General features: G+C 40.6%; 2 protein-coding genes across 4 annotated transcripts in view; both read left to right on the top strand.

Annotated features, from left to right (window-relative positions):
* L3HYPDH (trans-L-3-hydroxyproline dehydratase) overlaps positions 1-9,959 on the top strand; it is a 19,165-nt gene extending 9,206 nt beyond the window's left edge. Inside the window, exons 5-6 of one of the 3 annotated variants that reach the window (XM_037740420.1) lie at positions 2,684-2,823; positions 9,699-9,959. In XM_037740420.1, coding sequence (XP_037596348.1) covers positions 2,684-2,809 — 126 coding nt within the window. In that variant the 3' untranslated portion in view covers positions 2,810-2,823; positions 9,699-9,959. Of the gene's footprint in view, positions 1-2,683; positions 3,295-6,390; positions 6,488-9,698 lie in introns of those variants that run through there. The other 2 variants (XM_017533911.2, XM_017533910.2) reach the window with 2 other exon arrangements.
* Positions 9,960-10,087: 128 nt separating this feature from the next.
* Positions 10,088-14,686, top strand: GPR135 (G protein-coupled receptor 135). Its single transcript, XM_017533908.2, has one exon. It carries the CDS (start codon positions 10,199-10,201, stop codon positions 11,690-11,692), a length of 1,494 nt encoding a protein of 497 aa, XP_017389397.1. The 5' UTR covers positions 10,088-10,198; the 3' UTR covers positions 11,693-14,686.
* Positions 14,687-22,192: the final 7,506 nt, after the last annotated feature.

Here is a 22,192-nt window from a genome sequence, read left to right as displayed (position 1 = left end):
GAAACTCTGTCTCAAAAAAAAAAAAAAAAAAAAAAAAGAAGAGGCCTCAGGTGGGTGTTGGATAAATTTCTTCACTCAGCTCTCGGGAGAGAGTTTTAAAGAGTTTAAAAACTTCTTTTCAACTAGGATATTGATTCTCAAGTGTGATCTAAGGTCCTTTCCATGGGTTCAGAAGGTCAAAACTATGTTCACAATAATGACATTATTTGCTTTTCACTCTCATTCTCTCAAGAGTGCACAGTGGAGTTCTTCAGAGGCTATGCGTTCTATGATAACCCAACCAATTGAATGCAGAAGCTAGATATGAGAACCTAGGTGCTTTCTGTTAAGCCAGACATAAAAGAGGTTTGCAAAAATATCAAACAATGCCACTTTTTTCATAATTTTTTTTGTTTTGGCAAACAGTTATTTTCACAAAAATATATTATTCATATGTTAATAATGGGTTTATGATTTTTTAAATGAAGTAATAATAGATATATCCAATTCCTAATACAGTAAATATTGATAGATATAAACAAAAACTCTTTGGAGTCCTCAAATCTTAAGGTATAAAAGGGTCCTGAGACCAAAAGGTTTGAGAACCACTAAATTGAGGTTTGGGTTTTTTGTTGTTTGTTTTTTGTTTTATTTTATAATAGTGTTTTATTCTATATAATAGGATGTGAAAGCCCTGAAAAGTTATGGAACATCAAATTAAATATGCTAAGAGCTAAGTAATGAATCTTATCACAGTGGTAAATGAAATCTTCTACAGAATGATTAATCAACATTTAGCAAATGAATCTACTCATAAACAGTCCTTTAACATAGCAAACAATCTATCCTAATATAGCTGTTTTTAAGATGTGGTGTTTCTGAATAGTAGAATTTCTTTAAGAATCTGTGCATCACATGATGATCTTAAACATGTGAAACCATTTATGTTGTATGCAAAAATTCAGAACACGTTTTCTTCAGAATCTGAAATGAACATAAAAATAATAACATACATGTATTGGATACTTCACTGTCCATCAGTTTCCAAGCTAAGCATTTGATACATGCCATCTCATTTAATCCTCACAAGAATCCTACAAAGTCAGTACTGTATTGTTATTATCCTTTTTTAGTAGATGATAAAATGGAGGATTGGAGAAGTTAGGTAATTTGCTGGTGGTTAGTCAGTGAGTAGCAGATCAAGGTCATGAACGTGGGTCTCTCTGAACAGACCACATGCTGTTAAGCACTACGTTATGTTGCTATCAAACAAAGCAAAGGTCAATGAGGCTTTAATATTATAGGAGCTGTTATGAGAATAATCTGGGACTGTAATGTCCCCCCAAATAGAGAAGGAGCCCATAAACCAAAGTGACTCAAACAAGTCCAGGTTGGCAAGTAGATGCATTTATTAGGACTTACATACAAGGCACTCCTGGGCAGCAGCTAGACAACTGTGGAGACCTATCCTGCCTCCTGTCTATAAGCTGCTTTTAAGCTAATTTTCTGGCTCTTTGCTTACTGTGTATGTGTGACAGGACTGTTTTCCTTGGTATGTTCCCAGATAATCTCTGGGATTTTGGGTTCTCAGGGATATCAGCTCTTTGGCTGGGTACCCTTGGCTTACCCCCCAGCCCTCAGGGTTCAAGCAGTGGACACACACCTTCATGTAACCTGGTGAAGGACCCATCACACTACAGCAGATTTATAAAAAATAAAGTATTATACTCTAACAATATTTGATATTTTACCTTTAGCTTCGGTTATTCTTGTCAAAAATTAGAACATAAAAGGATATGCTGAAGTTAAGGTTTCCAGTTATTTGTTTTATAGTTATTAATCTTGATTGCCAGAATGTCTTCACTTGCATCTTGCTCTCTCCCTGTCTGTTTGGGCTCATCCAGGCTCCCTGATGGTACCTTCTCAGTTTCTTCCCCTGCCCCAGCTTCCTTTCCTTGTCATTCCATTTAGATGTCCTCATCACTTCATCCTCAGCTTCCTTCTCATCTCATCTACAATTTGATGCTGCTGAACAATTTCATCCACTTCCTAGGCATCAGTTCTCAACCACCTACTGATGATGACTCCCAAACCTTTATCCCTACCAAGCTTACCTACCCTGTGTCTTTCTGAATCTAATGCTCTTAATCCCGAGTGTTCACTATACTCATCTCTAAATGATTGTCCTAGAGGTATCTCAAACTCACCTTGTTAAAAAGTTCTTCCTTCCTCTTTCTAAAATATGCTCTTCCTTTCTCTCCCCATTGCAGTTAATGGCATCATTTCCAAGCTAGAAACTATGGTTTTAATTAACTTATTGCTGTTCCTCAGTTCCCACATGCATTGGTCAAGAGACCTATCAGTTCTGCCTCCAAACTATCTCTATGTTAGTATATATTCTTCTCCATCTTCACTGAAAACTACCCTAGTGACTCTGGAATCATGCAGTGAATCGAGATTAGATCTTAACATGTTTCTGGGTCTCTTTGTCTCTCTTTTCTCCAGATTGACCCCCATTTTACAGCTACAATTATCTAAAACACAAGTCTGACCATGTCACTCTCCTTCAAAACCTTCCCTTGCCCGTAGAATTAATTATTGGCCTTTTCTTAACGTGATAAAAGTCAAGAGTACAATTTTCAAGCCAGATACAATATGAGTGCAATATTTTGATAGTGTACTCCTTTAATCTTTCTTTTTTCAGGAAGCGAAATGTGGTGATTTTAAAGCTGTTATAGTGGAAGTATCAGGACAAGCCCATTACACAGGTACAGCAAGCCTTACAGTAGAAGATGACGACCCACTGAAGGATGGATTTCTTCTCAAGTGACTTCTTCCATGATTGTAAGGGCTTTCTTCTTAAAGTAATCATTATCCATAAGTAATTTTTTCTCTAAATTATGTGGAAACCAATATTCAAATTATACATATAAGCTAACTTCCATTTTTCTAAAATACTACACTGTGGCTAAATATAAAGTCATTATACCTCATATTTGCAACTGTATTTTGTTATAAATATCACTTATGTCTAGCATACAAAATGACAGAAATTTAGAGTCTTTTTCTAGTGATTAACATATCAGGTAAAATTAAAACAGTTGTTACTTTTAAAATACTGCTTTATAGTAATTACTACTAATATCATATTTGTTTTAAAGGCTCTTTGAATAATATGTGAAATTCAGCAATGAACTTTCCACGCTTATTATTTTTCTCTTCCATTTTTTGAGTAAAATCCCTCTCTGTAAGCAGCATATAAATGAGATGGATTATTATAAAGTACTCAATACTTTGCATAATAGCCTGGGAAAGGTCGAGTTGGAGTCAGCTTCTTTGTTATAGCTGCTGCTAGGGTGTTCTCTGTGGCGCAAAGCTCAGCTTCTACACCCACAGGTACTGAAGTATCAGAAATTGATGCTAAGAAGACCAATTAGTAATCAGACTTTTGCTATATCTTCAGGCTTTTATAAAAGGGGTTCCTTATTGCATTATTAAAATACAGGAATACAGTAGAAATTAATCAGTGACTCTGTACAATGGAATGAGTCTCATACTCTAGCAACTGCATGCCAGGTAGATTTAAAACATGAAATAAATGTTTACTACTGGCATTCCTGCTAGTTAATACTTATCTATGAGCCTGTTAAAAATAGGTGAAGCATTAAAATATTCCAAGATGTGACACTCTCAGAGAATTCAGTAGACTTTTGTGAGATAGGTAATAGTATTTTATTTTGGAGCCTCCAGAAACTGAAGTAATTTATTCATTTAATTGGCCTTATCACCCAGAGAGTCTGTATTGGCCTTATAATTAGTCTGTGATTTAATTACCTAACCAAAACGAAAGCTGTAATGTTAATGTTTTTTATTTCTCTATTACAGAAAAACAGGATTTTTTTTCTCTCATTCTCCACAGAATTCTGTAGTAAATAAATTACTTGCCTCAAAAAAAAGTCATTATCACTAACTCAATATGACCAAATAATTTTTGCAGATCACATCATTATACTTAAAAAAATAAAAATAAAAACGGAACCACTATTTTCCGTCCAAAGCTTACAAGTCACATGAATTTGAAAGAAAATTGTTTAAAAATTACATTTTGTAGCATTTTATAATCTGTCAGGTACATAATGAAGTACACTAGGAAATGCGTATTGTGATTCCACTGCCACCAAGGTAGAGGTTATTTTTACTCCCTGACCTTGTTTAGAATTGTCAGCACTTAGTGATAATTTTTAAAAAGACTTGTAGTTGGTTTTATTATTGTTCTAAAATTCTCTACAGATAGCACACCCCTTTTTCAACTGCACCATGGAAAACTACTCTTCCTGCCCTACCTGTGGTATGCCACTGTTTTTATCCCATTTATACACTTAAGGGAGATGCAAGTTGAGCATGTTAACTAACTCTCCTAAGGTCATTTAGAGGCTGCAATCTAGGAGTTCTGACTCCCAGTCTAGGATTTTCCTACAACACTTCCTCCATTTCTAAGATAGGATGGCCATAACTTGGTCTAGGATATAGTACTTTAACAAGAAAGTTATATTTCTTGAATACTAAAAAATAGATATTACCTAAGTCTCCTAAATTTCAATCCAAACCAGAGCTGAACCTTTGCAGTAGTGTTCATTCCTGCTGCACTTCACCCTGGTTCCCATGGAGTCAAAAACACTAGGGAAATCAACTCCTTCACCTCTGACCTCCACATGTCTAGTCAGTTGCAAAGCCCTATTGATTCTGCTGTCTAGGTACTGCTCACATCTATCCCTTCCCATCTCAGTGAGGATCTTGCCTTAGCAATTAACCTCTTTCAGGTGTCTCCAATCTCCTGCTGCCCCCTCACTGGTTCCTTCCCCTAAGTATTTAAATGTGCTAATTGTAAACAAAATAAACATCCCTGTCCCTCCTTCCCGCTGTAGATAGCTGTCACTGCTAACTCTTTCCCTTGGTATTTAAACTTCTAAATTCCTTACTGTCTGCTCATTGGGTACATTTTCTCATCCATTTGCTATCAAACTATTACAATCTTGCTTCTACCTCATTACTCGTTAGAAACCTTACCTAATTGCCAGGTCTAATGATTTATGTAATCCATGGTGGCCCCTGCTGCTTGCTCCCTGAAGGCAGGTGTGGTCCATTTTAGAACAGGCAACTCTGATCCCTTGATGCTGAGCTCAGCCACAGAACCAGTTAGGCTAAGGAAGTTAGTACTCAGTCCGCATTAGTGCCCACCAAAGTGCTGCAATTGTATGGGCCCAGGCCCATCTCCTCTTCATCATGAACTCACAATGCGCTTTGCTCCAAGTCCTCCAGACACAATGAGAATTAGGTCACCCTTCTTTTCAACCCTGAAAGCCACAAATTCCATACTATCCCTCTTTAGGACACTGTTCTTCATACTTCAATGTGCATGTGAATCACCTGGAAATCTTAAAATGCAGATTCTCATTCGTCAGACATGGGGTGGGCATTTCTAACAAGCTCTCAGGTGATGCTAATCCTGCTGGTTGTAGTACTGTGAGTGGCAAAACTTCTGGACATGCCTACTTTAATTACCTGTTTGGGCCCAGGCTTTACAGGTGAGTCTCCTCAACCTGTGAACTTCTTCTCTAAGCTCTGTAACACATGAAAGCCTGTTTCAGCTCTCCATCAGTATGTAAAGGATAGCAATGACCACAAGATCACAAATACATTCTCTATAGAGGCTGGGAAAACTGCCACACCTTTTCTGAAAACCAAAAACATAAAACAGCTGATTTCTCAATAGGCCAATGTGCCTCATTAACTGTATCATTTACCTGCCTAGGTTTGCTTTGTTTATCTGCTTCTTAACTTTTACTACTCCCTAGCATTACTTCCATGGTCCTTTTCTTTCTTCCCTGACTACTCTGTCCTTAAATTGTCACATTGATTCCCATGGTTTTCCCTCTTATAGAGAGGCTAACCACATCCACATCCCCAAATTCCAAGGTCTAAGGCTATACTGTAGATTCATTACTTAGAGGACAAACCAAGCTCATTTTCCCCCTAGATTGTGACCCTCTTCCCATATTCCTTAACTTGACTAATGGTACCACCGTCCACCAAGCTAGGGACTTGGGATTGACCCTTGGCTTCTATTCACAATCTTTGTCCTCTCCGTTGATGCTCCCAAGGTGGATAACGGTGGATTTCTCCAGCTATTATGCCTTTCCCCTTTTTTTATCAACAACACTCTCCTTTTTCTTTGGGAAACTATCTGCATATAGTCTTACTAGGACTGCCAGGAGACCAGTACATGAGTCAGACTTTCTCCCCCACACTGAGATCTTGAGAAACAACATAAGGTCTGAAAACTGAAGCTGATCTATTCCAATGGTGGCCTAAAGAGATCACTCCATCAGTTTCTGCTCTCTCTACCCACAGGACTTCTCTGACTTCTCTTTTTGGAGCTGTTAGGCTGTCATTTTGTAAATGGAACTTACCCTGTCCTTCCAGTAAATTCGTATATTGGTTATGTGAACAAGTGTCCTCTCTGTGTTACTTATGCCCAAAGAATCCTAATCTATATATTAATCCTAATCTATATACTACCTACCATAATCTATACTCGACCTCTCCTTCTTCACTGCAAAGGTCCACTTCAGACTCTCATTTTTCACCTGGGCCATTACAATGCCTCTCCTTAACTGGTCTCCCAACTTCCAGATTCTCCTCTTAGAAAAAAAATATTTTTTTGTATGTGGGCATTTGTATAGAAGTTTGCTAGAGTGCTAAGTGCCAAGGAACTCATAAACAGGCAAGATTTAGGTCCTCATATAGTATACAGTGGGAGGCAGATAATAGATAATCACACACAAAAAAATTATAGACCAAGGTAATGTGCTACAATGGAAAATACAGAGTGCTGTGAAACTAACAAGGGAACATGGTCCAATATGTGAGAAGAGGGTATCAATTAAGGAAGGCTTCCCCCTATGGACTAACGTTAATGTGAAGAGGAGGATGCTAAGGAGGGGAGGAGGAAGGTGGAGCTTTCCAGGCAGAGGGGATAGTAAGTGCAAATGCCCTAAGATGAAAGGTTTAAGGAAGTCATAAAAGCCTAGAGGGGTGGGAACACAGCAAAAAAGATGGAAAGTGGTCTCAAATGAGACTAGAAATGAAGCAGGGGTCAAATCATGCAGTGCCTTTTAGGAAATATTAAGGATTGGGGTCCTTATTCTAAAATAAATGGTGAAAGCCAATAGGATTTTTAAAAAGAGGTATGGTCTCACTATGTTGCCCAGGCTGGCCTCTAACTGCTGGGCTCAAACGATCCTCCCTCCTCAGCCTCCTAAGTACCTGGGACTATAGGCACATACCACTACAACAGCCTAACTAGAGGAGTTGAATTAAGTAAGTGGCATGAATAAATTTATGTGTATGGTTTTAAGAGCATTATGCCTATCTGCCTCCAGTGTAGGGACTGGATATGGGAAGACCAGTTAGGACAACAGTGACAACAGTAGTCCAATGAGAGAATGAGAGCCAAGATTCAGGATGGGGGAGTGAATGGATGCAAAGATAGTCTGCAACTAAAATCTGTAGGATGTGGTTGATGAACTGGATGTGGACTGCTGGCAAGGAAGAGGGATTTACAAAAACTCTTCAGTTTTTGGCTTATAAGCTAGAGGAATGGCTCTACCAATATTCTGAGATACTGAGTATTGAGGACATAGTTTTTCACAGAAAGTAGGAGGAGGATCATGAATCCATTTGATGCACGACCAGCACATCAAGGAGAAATGCCAAGTATCAGGACATGTAGGTTGGTGCCACAGACAATTTGAGTAATGAATATATGGATAATCTTTGAAGTCCTGGATGTGAGTGAGATGAGGCTGAGGGGGGAGTCCAGAGGAGCTAAGAACAGGGCTTTGATGAACTCCAGCATGTAAAGGCAGGTGGAAGAGGATGAACTGGCAGAAAAGAGGACACTCAGAAAGATGAGGAAGGAAGGAACCAGGCAAGTGCAGTCCTTTTGGTCCTGCTGTACCATGCACTTGCTCATGACCCTCCCTTGTGCTATTAGCCCCTCCTCCTCTAATGATTTTCAGTCTCCAGAGCATGCCTACAAGGCCAATCATAAGGTGGTCCCAATAAACTTTGGTCATTTATTTCCATTTTCACTCCCCATCCCCAATATCCTGGAATTCAGACACTGCTCACTTCAACACGGTTCTTCCCCTTTCTTCTTTTTTAGGAAAGTCTAATGTCACCTCTTGTACAAAGCCTTCATTAGAAAGAGTTAGTCACCTCCAAATGATTTCATTCACATTTTTAAGACAATATTTAGCATGCTGTAATATACTGTGTTTGCCTATGGCTGTAAGCTTATTTGCCTGGGTTTCATATCTTATTTGCTGTTTCCTAAAACTAAGCACAATCTTAGAAGATTGTGTTTGCTAAATAAATTAATGCATGATAATTATATTTTTGTCTTGATTGACAAAATTAAGACAAAATCAGTCTAGATTAAGCTGGGTTTGATGGCTGCCAAGAGGACATTTGGCAATATCTGCAGACATTTTTAGTTGTCACAGCTGGGAGAGGTGCTATTGGCATCTCTTAGGTAGAGGCTAGGGATGCTACTGAATATCCTACAATGCATAGGTGGCCCTTGCAACGAAGAATTATCTAGCCCAAAAAGTCTGTGATACTGAGGCTGAGAAACCCAGTTTTGGTTTGCCACCTTAAACGTTCTTCTATTTATACTGTAAATTTCCTGTAGGATTTTTTTTTCTGAATGAAATAAGCACTCCAAGTACTAATATCATTGATTCTAAGACCTACAAATGTATTGTCATTCTTTAGAGCAGTGTTTCTCAAATTTGTGCATCAGAATCACCAGGAGGTCTTGTTAAAACCTAGGAGCCTGGGCCCCACTACAGGAGTTTCAGTAGATCAGGAGTATCCTATGCACTGCAGGCCTGATAATTTGTATCTCTCAAGGTTTCCAGGGGATGTTGTTGCTGCTGGTCCAGTGTCCATACTCTGTGAACCACTGCTTTAGAGAAGAGTCCAGGGTTAGTTAACCTGAGCGTTTATCACACTTTTCCCCATGAGAGACCATCCCCAGAGAATTGAGATGCAACTTCCCTAGGCACCTGTGCCTTTCTTTTCCTTGTGTCTCCCAGCCAGGTAGCTGGAGCTGCATCTGTGGTAATTGCCAGGCTGGCAGCACTTTAGACTCAAAATATACCCCATTCCTGAGAAGAGATGAAGGCTGCCAGCAGAGGAAGGCACCAATCCCTCTCCCCACATTTATCAGCCGATAGGGCCCTGAGATCCAGGCCCTTGGAAATGAGGTAACATCTAAAGAAGATACATATCCTAGCTCCTCAGAGCACCTGTATCAAAATCACCTACGGGGTTTAGAGTCATGGGCCCATCCTCAGTACTGATTATCAGCCAGAGAATCTGCATTTTATGAAGCTCTTGACATCAGTCGTTCTCAAAGTGTGGTCCTGGGACCAGCATCATCATTACCACCGGCGAACCCGTTAGAGATACAAATTCTTGGGCACTTCCCCAGAGGTATCCGAAACACTGGGCTTGAGACCTCCTCACTTGTATTTTAACATGCCCTCTGTGAATTCTGTTAACTCAAGTTTGAGAACTATTGGTTTAAATTAGTCCAACTCTCAAGTTTAAGATGTCTGGATGTAGACTTCTGGATTTTTCCTTCACTTCAGGTTCTAGATTCCTTTCCTACCTGTATACGCCAAAAGCACCCACAGGGAGCAAAGCGCCTCCTGCTCCCCAAAAGGCCTGCCTGTAGAACATTTGTACCCTACAAAAGAGAGAAAGAGTGAATGAACTTCGTTGAATCTGGTCGTTTGTTTGCATGCTGGTCCTGTTTATCTGGCCGGACAGTGGTCCCTGAGGAGGTCTACCTGGCACTCTCTGAAACCCGAAGCCCGAGGCCGGTCAACTCGGGAGAGTCTGTGTCTCGCCTTTGCGGAGGGTACTAGGCTGACGTCCCGCCCCGCGCTCCTGCGTAAACACGCGGTACCTTTGGCAACACTGGAACCCACGTCAAAGGTTCCGCTGGGTCCCCGGCTACCGCCACGCCTCCAGCCGAGCCTGGCTCCCCGCAGCGGCCGCTAACTCCCAGGCCCTGAGCCAGCTCTCCGGCCGAGCGGCCACCACCCCCGGTACGGGATGAGCAGATCCGCGGCCGCCACGGGGCCCCATGGAGCAGCCGCCGCCGCCGGCCCGTCCACCAGCGAGCATGGCCTTACTGGGCAGCCCGCACCCCGGCGCCCCCTCAGCGGCCGGCTCGCCTGGCGGGACTTCCTCTGCGGCGACGGCGGCCGTGCTCTCCTTCAGCACCGTGGCGGCCGCGGGGGCCACGGGGCTGGGGAACCTGAGCGACGCGAGCGGAGGCGGCACCGCTGCCGCGCCAGCTGGCGGCGGCCTCGGCGGGTCCGGGGCGGCGCGGGAGGCTGGGGCGGCGGTGAGGCCGCCACTGGGCCCGGAGGCGGCGCCACTGCTGTCGCACGGGGCGGCAGTGGCAGCCCAGGCGCTCGTCCTCCTGCTCATCTTCCTGCTGTCTAGCCTGGGCAACTGCGCGGTGATGAGTGTCATCGTAAAGCATCGGCAGCTCCGCACCGTCACCAACGCCTTCATCCTGTCGCTGTCCCTGTCGGATCTGCTCACGGCGCTGCTCTGCCTGCCCGCAGCCTTCCTGGACCTCTTCACGCCGCCCGGGGGCTCGGCGCCTGCAGCCGCGGGGCCCTGGCGCGGCTTCTGCGCAGCCAGCCGCTTCTTCAGCTCGTGCTTCGGCATCGTGTCCACGTTCAGCGTGGCGCTCATCTCACTGGACCGCTACTGCGCCATCGTGCGGCCGCCGCGGGAGAAGATCGGCCGGCCCCGCGCGCTGCAGCTGCTGGCGGGCGCCTGGCTGGTGGCCCTGGGCTTCTCCTTGCCCTGGGAGCTGCTCGGGGCGCCCCGGGAACTCACGGCGGTGCAGAGCTTCCACGGCTGCCTCTACCGGACCTTCCCCGATCCCGCACAGCTGGGCGCGGCCTACAGCGTGGGGCTGGTGGTGACCTGCTACCTGCTGCCCTTCCTGCTCATGTGCTTCTGCCACTACCACATCTGCAAGACAGTGCGCCTGTCGGACGTGCGTGTGCGGCCCGTGACCACCTACGCGCGCGTGCTGCGCTTCTTCAGCGAGGTGCGCACGGCCACCACTGTGCTCATCATGATCGTCTTCATCATCTGTTGCTGGGGGCCCTACTGCTTCCTGGTGCTGCTGGCCGCTGCCCGGCAGGCGCAGGCTGCGCAGGCCCCCTCGCTCCTCAACGTGGTAGCCGTCTGGCTGACCTGGGCCAATGGGGCCATCAATCCTGTCATCTACGCCATCCGCAATCCCAATATTTCGATGCTCCTAGGGCGCAACCGCGAGGAGGGCTACCGGACTAGGAATGTGGACACTTTCCTGCCTAGCCAGGGTCCGGGTCTGCAAGCCAGAAGCCGCAATCGCCTTCGAAACCGCTATGTCAACCGGCTGGGAGCCTGTAGCAGGATGTCCTCTTCCACCCCGGCCAGCGGGGTGGGAGGGGACGTGGCCATGTGGGCCCGCAAAAATCCAGTTGTACTTTTCTTCAGAGAGGGACCACCAGAGCTTGTGACTGCAGTGGCCAAACAGCCTAAATCTGAAGGTGGGGATACCAGCCTCTAAGGCGGTTGGGATGGCCAGCTTATGAAGGCAAATTTCCACTCGAGTCATTTAATGATAGAGGATTTTGGGGAAAATCGTGGATTTCATAAAGCCAAACATTTAAAGCTAGAGACTGGGGGAGGCTTACCACTTTCCCCCAATACAGCATAAAAGACAATGTCCCTTTCTTCAAAAGTGCCAAAAGTGATGTAAAATGCAAAAATTAAAACAACCTTAAACCACATAACCAAACATTGTGAACTGTAAGTGCCAAAAATGACAAAAATAACATTCACAATCACTGAAAACCTCGTATTACAGGACCACCCTGTGAAACAAACAAAATATTGAATGCAACTAGTATTGTTCAGCTACATAGAGCATCAGGAATGAATGGAGACCCAAGAGCTGCCTGAAAGCCCCTCTAAATCACTATCATCATCCAGCAAAACTTTAGATTCTAGAGCTTGTGTTTCTGACGTGCTTTGGGTGCTTAGATTGGGAGTGGAAAAGTCTAATCCCTACACACATTGCTGCACTTCCTCACCCCACCCCCTGATAACCTTTGTGGGAAATTTCAAATTCATAACCCATTTAAAATCATTTTAGGATTTTGAAAAGGTGGTTGTTATTAGGTAAAATTCAACCATCTGAAGGACAAATAGAGGTATGAACATAAAGAAATGTGTCTTTTAAATATTTTCCAAGATTATATGTAAAAATTAACATTCCTTCCACCCGCATCATACCCCCAAAATGATCTGCCTTGGAAAACTTTGAAGATTTATCCTTACTCTAACCTGCTACTTTTATTTCTGATAAATTTTGGGATGTTGCTCTCAGAAGGCTTTCACATTTAAAAAAAATTTTCATTGTAGAAAATATTTGAATTTTGAGGTAAATATGATTTTTGAATATAGCCAAAAATGCAACTTGAAGTCAAGTTGATTGAATAAGGTGAGTGATGCCACTTTATTTAAATTATTATTATTTTTTAAATGAGACCTCTACAAAGCAACAAAATTGGCTTTCCTATGTGGTTTCAGCCAACTGAAAATGGTTCCAAAGAGGAATTCTAAAAATATTTTGAGAAGCAGCCTCTTGGAATTAACATAGACTTTTCCAAGAAGATCCTAATCTACTTTTAGAAATTTGGTGTATTTTGTGTTTTTTAAAATATATATGATGGTTGCTTTATAGCTATGACTTGTCTAAGATAATGTAGTAGATGTGGGGCTATACATAACAGAGCATTAAAACACAGACCTAAAGTTGGAAAAGAACTTCAAGCAAACTGAAGATACCTTCAGAAATTTACAAATCAATGTTGCTTTTAACATTTCTATCTTATCAGAAAAGGTGGGGTTTTTTTTACGATAATTCAAAAGCATAATTCAGGATTTGTGTATGTGACCTTTCCTGTATTAAATAAGACTACACAAAGAATCATTTACTCAGAATTTTTTTAAATGTTATTTTTTCTTATTTATTTCCCTTAATCCTGCCCCTCTTTTCTTCAATATTTCACAGCCTTAATTGAACAAGTTATTTACAGTTGATGTGAAAAGACATTAGCTGTCATTTGAGGATTTCAATATGAAATAGCCAGCATTTTCTTCTTGTAAAGTATTTAAATATATTTTTTAGTATTTCTTTGTTTGACAAGTGGGTACATGTCATTATTTTGTAATCAAAGGTGGAAATACATGATTCATGTCAAAGCTAAAAATGTTTTAATTTTTTCTGCTTCTCGGGGTATCATCACAAATCAGAGGTTTATAAATTGTATGTATTTTGCTACACTCAACGTAGTACAAAGTAGGTGAAATAATCTCTCCTCTCTAGCCCTTACTTTATAAAGCATATATAGACTTCATGCAGCTGGACTAACAAAAACAAGTATCTGCAGTATTTGCCTGTTAAAGCCAAAAAAACATTGTGTATTTTTTGGCACCGAGTCACTTTTGGGATTTAGAGAGAAATGATAAAGTCTTCCAATTATAAAAGACATAGAATAGGAATTACACTTGTGAATAAAGGGCAGAAAGAGAGAGATCTAGAGTAAGGAGGTGAGCATGTTGCAAAATAGTGTGTTGCCTGAGAAGAAGAATTAAAGAAAGGCATTGAAAAATAAATGTGATGTAGAATAAACCTACCTGGTGAGTGAAGGGAAAATCTGAGAGATTGAAAGTGGCAAGGTGATGGCACGAAGGACTTTAGGGAAGAAAAGGAATTCCAGCCCCACCTCTTCAGTGGTAGGAAGTTTTAGGAAAGGCATGGCTTGTGAAAGAGACCATTCTGTTAGTGGCTCTAAGAGTCATGGTAGGCAAGAATTGGAGGGGAAAAAGAGAAAGTTGTTCATAAATTACTGAACAATTTACAATGCTGTAAATTGTTTGTTTTTAATCCAAGGCTCTCCAACTATTTAGTGGTAGAACTGGGATTTGAACTATAATCTGTTTGGCCTCAAAGCCCCATGTTTGTTTCTTTCTATCCCCACAGAAGTCTACAGGTAAGGAAACCAAGAATGATCAGTTACTGTACTGTCATCATTTTCATCAGCATGACCATCATCTACCATTTTTGTTTTCTACTTTTTATAAGGGCAACTTCCGGGGTACTAAGGCTACTAAAAAGCAGAAGCCACAGTACTCATCTGCAGAGGGCTTATAGCCTCAGCAAGGACATTGTGGCTTTGTGAGAACAATCAGCCATAACCAGTTTACTTGTGGAGAAGAAAAGGTGTAGCATTTTCAGAAGAGGCTGTCAAAGAAAAGAGATGAATTTGGAAGCAAAAGATATGCAGGTATAGATCAGCAACCCATTTGACCCAGTGTAAGTACTTAAACAATCAACACCTCAAAAGATGAAGAAGGAATGATTCTCAAAATAGTCTAAGACTTCGACGTTTCCTCATGCTTACTGTGAGTATACAATTATAGTGACTTTGTGGGGAAAGGAGAAATAGAGGCTATGAAATATTGAAATGGATTAAATATTGAGTACTATGTAAAAGCCAGAAGGTAATCCTTCTTGTCTTATTCTGCTCCCAGCTTGGCTATTTCATTTGGGTGAAAATAATAACAGCAACAAGTAATACTCTGTATAGTAGGTGCATTAGCTCATATATCCTCGGAGCATTCTTATGAAGGCATGCTATATTATCACTGTCCTCATTTTGCAGATGAGAAAACCGAGGCACAGAGGTGTTATGTGATCACACAGCTAGTAAGTGCTAAATATGAGATTTGTACCTGGCAGACTGGTGCCAGAAGTCCCCTCTTAACCGCTATGCTGTACTCCTTCTCTTTTGAAAAAGACAATGAGAAACCTGGAAAAGAGCCAAGGAAGATAAAGACAACTATCAAAGGGATGGAAAAACAGCATACAATTTAAAGGAAAGATTTTTTTTTTTAATTTGGAAAACTATTTATGTGTGTTTAAATATATATATATATATATATATATGAAGAGATTCAGAGCTGTTATTTTCTGGAATAATTCCAACTCAGGATAACCCCAGTCATCCATCTTCCCCATTCCTGCTCCAGCACATCTGAGCACCACTGGAAAAAAAAAATTATAGAGTCAGATCAATTTGTACCCCCTGCACTTAGAATCCACAGCCTTACCTGGCCCTGCCACCCTGCTGGCAATCTGAATATTTTCACTTGTCAACTCACTTCTGCCCACTTTTGTGACCCTTCAGACTTTCTCCACTGAAACATTTAACCAACCTAACCTCTTGAAATATGACTTTTGGTGCTACTTCTCCAAGAAAATAGAAGCCATTAGATACATATTTCTTCATATTTTAGCCACCAAACCTAACTAAACTGGATTTGTACTAGTTCTCAGCTCTATTTTCCATTTAAAATAAAGAAGGTGGTCCCTTCTCTAGCCTCAGGAATCTCATGCTATCTATTATTTCTGTTTCCTGGTATGCTTAGCCTTCCCACTGAACCATATCCCTACCATGAGCACTTAAGCACGCTCTAATCTCTCACTTGAGAGGAAAAATTCCTATTCTTCCCTCCTTTTCTCTCCCTCAGCTCCTTCCCTTCAGCCAACTCATCAAAATAATTGCCTGTACTTTTACAACTGATCTAAATCCTAGGCTACACTTTTAGTGGTGTAAGAAAGAAAGTCATTATTTTTTTGCAACTCAGTTATCTTATTCTGCCAGATGGCAAAACTTAAGACAGCATCTAGGTTCTAGGGGCTGGTTAGTGCCAATGTATTGGTGAACCATAAGTCCTCAGTTGTCATCCATTCATCCTGGCATCTGCCAAGACATTCGTCAGTCTGTCTTTGGCCCTATATCCATGGGTTGCTGCAAAATTATCTCCACTGCAGTCCAAGAGGACCCAGCTCAAAGACCACCTTAGAGCCCCTCTCTAAACACAAAAAAATCATTACTCCATCTCAGAACCCTAGAAGACTGACCACACCCATTACGAGGAGGGACACAGGCTGCTTTTAAAAAAAAACTTTTCAAACATTTTTTATTTTCAATATGTTTTGATGTTATTGGGTCAAAAAATCAAAATTATATATAAAATATACATTGAGGTTTCACTATATGAACTATTACTATTTTACTATTTACTGTAACTCCCAAGTAAGACAAAGAAACATACTTTGTCTTACTTGGGAGTTACAGTAAATAGTAAAATAGTAAAAATGCTGAGAGATAGCAGTGATGGTTCAAAGGCTAAATACATTTATAATTTAATACAAATTGCCACATTACCTTCTCTATAGGTTGTACCATTTTTCACTTCCACCATTAAGTTATGAGTGTGATTGTTTCCCTGCAGTTTTGTCAATAGAGTGATTTTATATTGTGGGTTACAACCAATGGTAAGTCATGAATTTAGTGTAATGGTTTATAACCAACATTTAAAACAAACTGAAGTGGTGTAGGACAGAATAAATCCTATCAGATCTCACCATACACAGTTTGATAGATATAAATTTTTTGATATCCCTCCCTTCAAATAATATAAACTCATTTCCTTTTCCTTTAAGTGTGGCTGTACTTAGTGACTCATTACTTTTTTTTTTTTTTTTAACTCGGGTTATTTGTCTCAAAAAGAAGTCAAGAAAAGAGCAGCCCAAGAATACCATCAGAGATACAGCTTCCAGGCCACCATCCTAGACTTGTAAGTTTTATATTGACATATGTTTGTAAGATGACTTGCATCTCCAGGTCTCTACTCTCCATTCCAAGAAAGAGAAGAGGGAGAATAAGGAGTTTTTAAAAAAAGTTTTGCCTTTCTATTCAGGAAGACATGACCTTCCTATAGATGTCTGATTACAGCTTATTGCCAGAACTATATCACATGGCTATCCTCAGGTGTTAGGAAGGTTGAAAATTTGAAAGTTTTAGTAGAGTGCATTTTCTTTTCCCTAAATAGTATTATGATGATCACTTTTTTTTTTTTTTTTTGGTCGGAGTTTCGCTCTTGTTACCCAGGCTGGAGTGCAATGGCGCGATCTCGGCTCACCGCAACCTCCGCCTTCTGGGTTCAAGAACTTCTCCTGCCTCAGCCTCCTGAGTAGCTGGGACCACAGGCACGCGCCACCATGCCCAGCTAATTTTTTGTAGTTTTTTAGTAGAGACGGGGTTTCACCGTGTTGACAAGGATGGTCTCGATCTCTTGACCTCGTGATCCACCCGCCTCGGCCTCCCAAAGTGCTGGGATTACAGGCTTGAGCCACCGCGCCCGGCCTGATGATCACTTTTAATGAATAGAATGTGGCAGAAGTGAAGATGTCTGAAATATTAGGTCAAAAACAGGTATTGACTGTGGCTTTTTTATTGCTCTTTCTCAGTTCAATTATTCTGGGGAAACACAACTCTATGTTGTAGGAAACTAAAGCAACCCTATGAAGGAGCCCACATGGTGAGAAACTAAGACCTCTTGCCAACAGTCATATGCTTGAGGCATCTTGGAAGCAGCTCCAGCTGACATCTTAACTACAACCCCCTAACAGACCTGTATCAGAACTACCCAGCTAATCTGCTTCAAGTTTCTGACTCACAGAAGCTTTGAGAAAATAATTGTTTTAAGCTGCTGAATTTGGGACTAACTTGTTATACAACAATAATAACTAATACACGTAGTAGAAATAAGTATGGGTTCATGAAACATTTATTTCAGTTATATATGAGTGTGTGCTAGGTCTCAGTATAAAATGAATCCGTTATCATAGGTTGCAGTAAAAAACAAAATGAAAAATTCTGCACAAAACAAACGAAGAAACAGTTTTCTACTCTGAGGCCTTGTGGCTGCCTTCCATATATATATGAGTTTATTAAGTATCAACCCACACAATCACAAGATCCCACAATAGGCCATCTGCAGGCTAAGGAGCAAGGAGAGCCAGTTTGACCTCCAAAACCGAAGAACTTGGAGTCTGATGTTTGAGGGCAGGAAGCATCCAGCATGGGAGAGAGATGTAGGCTGGGAGGTTAGGCCAGTCTCTCTCTTCACATTTTTCTGCCTACTTATATTCTAGCTATGCTGATAGCTGATTAGACTGTGTTCACCAGATTAAGGGTGGGTCTGCCTTCCCCAGCCCACTGACTCAAATGTTAATCTCCTTTGGCAGCACCCTCACAGACACACCCAGGATCCATACTTTACATCCTTCAATACAAACAAGTTGACACTCAGTGTTAACTATCCCATGGTTAGCCTCACTTCCCTTTTGGAAATGTTCATGTCCTGGTGTTCATGTTATTACTCTCTCCTGGTTTTCCTCTAAACAGTCTGATCACTCCCCTTCCTAATCTCTTTTACTACTTTCTCTGCTTCTCCATCTCACATTTTAAAAATTACTTTAAAAATAGGTAATATTGCACATGATTTGAATTTGAAAAGGTACAAAAGGGTACAGAGTGAAAAATAAATGTTTCCCTTTTCCTTTCTGCTCTTACACCTAAAACCTGCCAATCAAGTCCCTTTTTCCCAATCTTCCTCGTCAACCCAAAGTCATTACCCAGGCCTGGTTTTTATCACAATTTCAATGGACTTGATGAACTAGTTCTAGGTTCTCCATGAGAAGTCCAAAGTGGGCTTCCATCACAAATATCCATTACTAAATATTTTGGATGTTCCATCCAAATATTCATCACAAAATATTTTGGAGTTCCCAGTTGGTCTTCCACATGTACTCAGAAAAATGTCTGTTCCTATGGTCTCTATGTTACCCTGCCAGGCACCATTGTTAATCCAAGTAGCTCTGCCAAGAACAGTAGCTAGGAAGGAAGTAGAGATTGTGATTAGTGGACAGCATTCTTTAAACATGGCATCTTTTCAACATTTTATTCGTAGACTTTATTTTTCAGAGCATTTTTAGGTTCACCGCAAAACTGAGTGAAAGTACAAAGATTTCCCATTTATTATTTGCCCCCACACATGCAAAGCCTCACCTGTTATCAATATCCCCCACCAGAGAGGTCATTTGTTATAATCAATGAATCTACAATGACACATCGTTATCAGCCAAAGTCCATGGTTTACATTAGGGTTCACTCTTGGTGTTGTACACTCTATAAGTTTTGACAAATGACAATACATGTATCTATAATTATAGCAATATGTAGAAGAGTTTTATTGCTATAAAATTCTGGGCTCCATTCAGTCCTTCCTTCTCATAGTCTCTTGAAACCACTGAAACTGTTTCTGTCTCCATGGTTTTTCCTTTTCTAGAATGTCATATAATTGGAATCATACGGTAGGTAGCCTTTTCAGATCCGCTTCTTTTACTTAGTAATATGCATTTCAGGTTTCTCCATATCTTTTCATGGCTAAATACATCATTGCCTTTTAGCGCTGAGTAATATTCCATTGTCTGGATGTACCATATCTTATTTATCTGCTTATTTGCTGATGGCATCTTGGTTGCTTCCAGTATTTTGCAATTATTAATGAAGTTTCCATAAACATCTGTGTGCACATTTTTGTGAACATAAGTTTTCAGCTTATTTGGGTAAATATCAAAGAGCATGATTCTTGAATTGTATGTTAAGAATATGTTTAGGTTTGCAAGAAACTGCCAAACAGTCTTCCAACATGGAGGTACCATTTTGCATTCCCACCAGGAATGAATGGGAGTTTCTGTTGCTCCATATCTTTGCCAGGAATTGGTGTTATTAGTGTTTTAGATTTTGGCCATTCTAATAGGTATGCAGTTATATCTCAATGTTGTTTTAATTTGCAATTTCCTAATGGCATGTAATGTTGAGCATTTTTTCAGATGCTTATTTTTCATTTGCATGTCTTCTTTGATGAGGTGTCTATTCAGACCTTTTGTCCGTTTTAAAATCAGGTTGTTCATTTTCTTGTTGGGTTTCAGTTATTTTAATATTTTTAGGTAACAGTTCTTTATCAGATATGTCTTTTGCAAATATTTTTTCCCAGTCTGTGACTGGTTTTCTCATTCTCTTTTCAACATTTTCAAAAAGAAAATACATAAATATGACAGTTGGTAAGATTGTGATGAAAAGGCAAAGAGTAGCTCTTGTCAATAGGAATATTACTCCTCCCTAAAGAGCATTTTGGAAATTTTGGGAAGTATTTCTCGTCTCACAATATCACTAGCATTTAGCAAATGGTGTCCAAGAATTCTGGATGTCCTATAAAGCGTGAGAGAATAATGACCAATGCAGACTGTCTCACATCCCACATAGCTTTCAAATGTCCTACCAGACATTGAAATAGCTGACAAATTTATGAATCATGATGTAATTCCATAACTTTAGTTCATTCTGCATAGAAAAAAAAGTGTTTTAAACATGGTTTTAATATACACAAAAAGTTTCTAGAAATGCAGCTCTATTTACAAATTGAAACTTTTATTATATCTTTTATTTAGATTGTTACTAAAAAATATTCACCCATTTGGAAAGCTCTATCATAATTTACTACACCTCTTTAGCTAAGACTGTGAAAAAACACTTTTGTATCAGTCTACACTTGTAGCTATTATAATTGCCGTGATTCTACTTTTAAATGTAAGCATCTACTACTTCATTTTGTTCATTCTGCAATAAAAAGGGCCTGCTGATCATACAGCAACATAAATAAATGCTACTGGCATTTTGCAAAGAGAAAAATCTGGAAACAAAAGAGTACATACTGTATAATTCAATTTATATGAAGTTCCAGAACAGATAAAATAAGTATATGGTGGAAACAAATAGAATTTCTAGTTCCTTGCTGATAGTTCCCATATGTCATTTACTATATCCATGTTTTCCTTTAAGCCCTAAACATATTTTAATAGGTACTTTTAGAGTCTTTGTCCTCTATTTCAAACATCTTGGTTGTATAAAGTTGGGTTTTTATTTACTGCTTCCCTCTCGTTGATAATGGATCATATTTTCTTTTCTTCTCTTTTTTCCATGTCTAGTTATCTTTGATTACATGCATAACATTATAGATGACGCACTGCAAAGAATCCGGATTTTATGTCTTGTTTTAAAGGGCATTTTATTTAAATTGCTAGAAGGTCCTCCAAATCCTTTCAGGCTTGGTGTCACTCTGCGTTGGAGTCAGTCTTTTTTGGTTTTGTTCCTTGTCCTAACGTGGCTCTTATTTTAAAACTTCGCTTTTATTTTCAAGGCATTTGTTCTCTTAAACGAATGCCTGAGGTGCTCAATGAAATCTCTCCACTCTGACTAGACTATAACACCTACAACATCATCTAGTCCAGTATAATTTTAGGTGTCTCTGTTCACCTCTCACTCCTACAGTAGCTACTTTATCCTAGGTCTCATGGTGATTTGTTCTACACATGTGCAACCTGGCTCTATACCAAAGATTTATAAAGAGCCCCCATGCAGACATCTGTCTCCCTCTATCACATTACTCCTTTCGTTTCCACAAATTCCAGTCACTTCAACTCTGGAACTTGAACTCTGATCTCTGCCTTCTCAGCTTGGGAAGACCGCTATTTTCTACTGGAGCTCCACCTCCCAGGGTCAAATTCTGAAAAATAGTCCTAGGTAGAAGGATGAAATAATTTACATAATGGATGTTCCTATAAAACACTTAGCATGATGTCTGCACAGAGTAAATGGCCAATAAATGCTGATTTTTATTATGAAATCTGTATTGATATAAATTTTATCTATAATGTTTTATTAAAGAAAAGGTCTTATAAAAGGGTATAATTAAAGTAACCTCATTTTTGAAAATGAACATATTGAAATAAATTAGGAAAGGGCCGGGCCCGGTGGATAACACCTGTAATCCCAGAACTTTGGGAGGCCGAGGCGGACGGACCACGAGGGCAAGAGATCAAGACCATCCTGGCCAACATGGTGAAACCCCATCTCTACTAAAAGTACAAAAATTAGCTTGGTGTGGTGGCGTGCACCTGTAGTCCCAGCTACTCGGGAGGCTGAGGCAGGAGAACTGCTTGAACCCAGGAGGCGGAGGTTGCAGTGAGCCAAGATCCCACCACTGCACTTCAGCCTGGCGACAGAGTGAGACTCTGTCGCAAAAA

This window comes from Cebus imitator, unplaced genomic scaffold, assembly GCF_001604975.1.
Source record: "Cebus imitator isolate Cc_AM_T3 unplaced genomic scaffold, Cebus_imitator-1.0 Scaffold83, whole genome shotgun sequence".
Taxonomy (NCBI): Eukaryota; Metazoa; Chordata; class Mammalia; order Primates; family Cebidae; genus Cebus; species Cebus imitator.
Note: the sequence above shows the minus strand (reverse complement) of the source record. Positions and strands in the feature narration are given on the sequence as shown.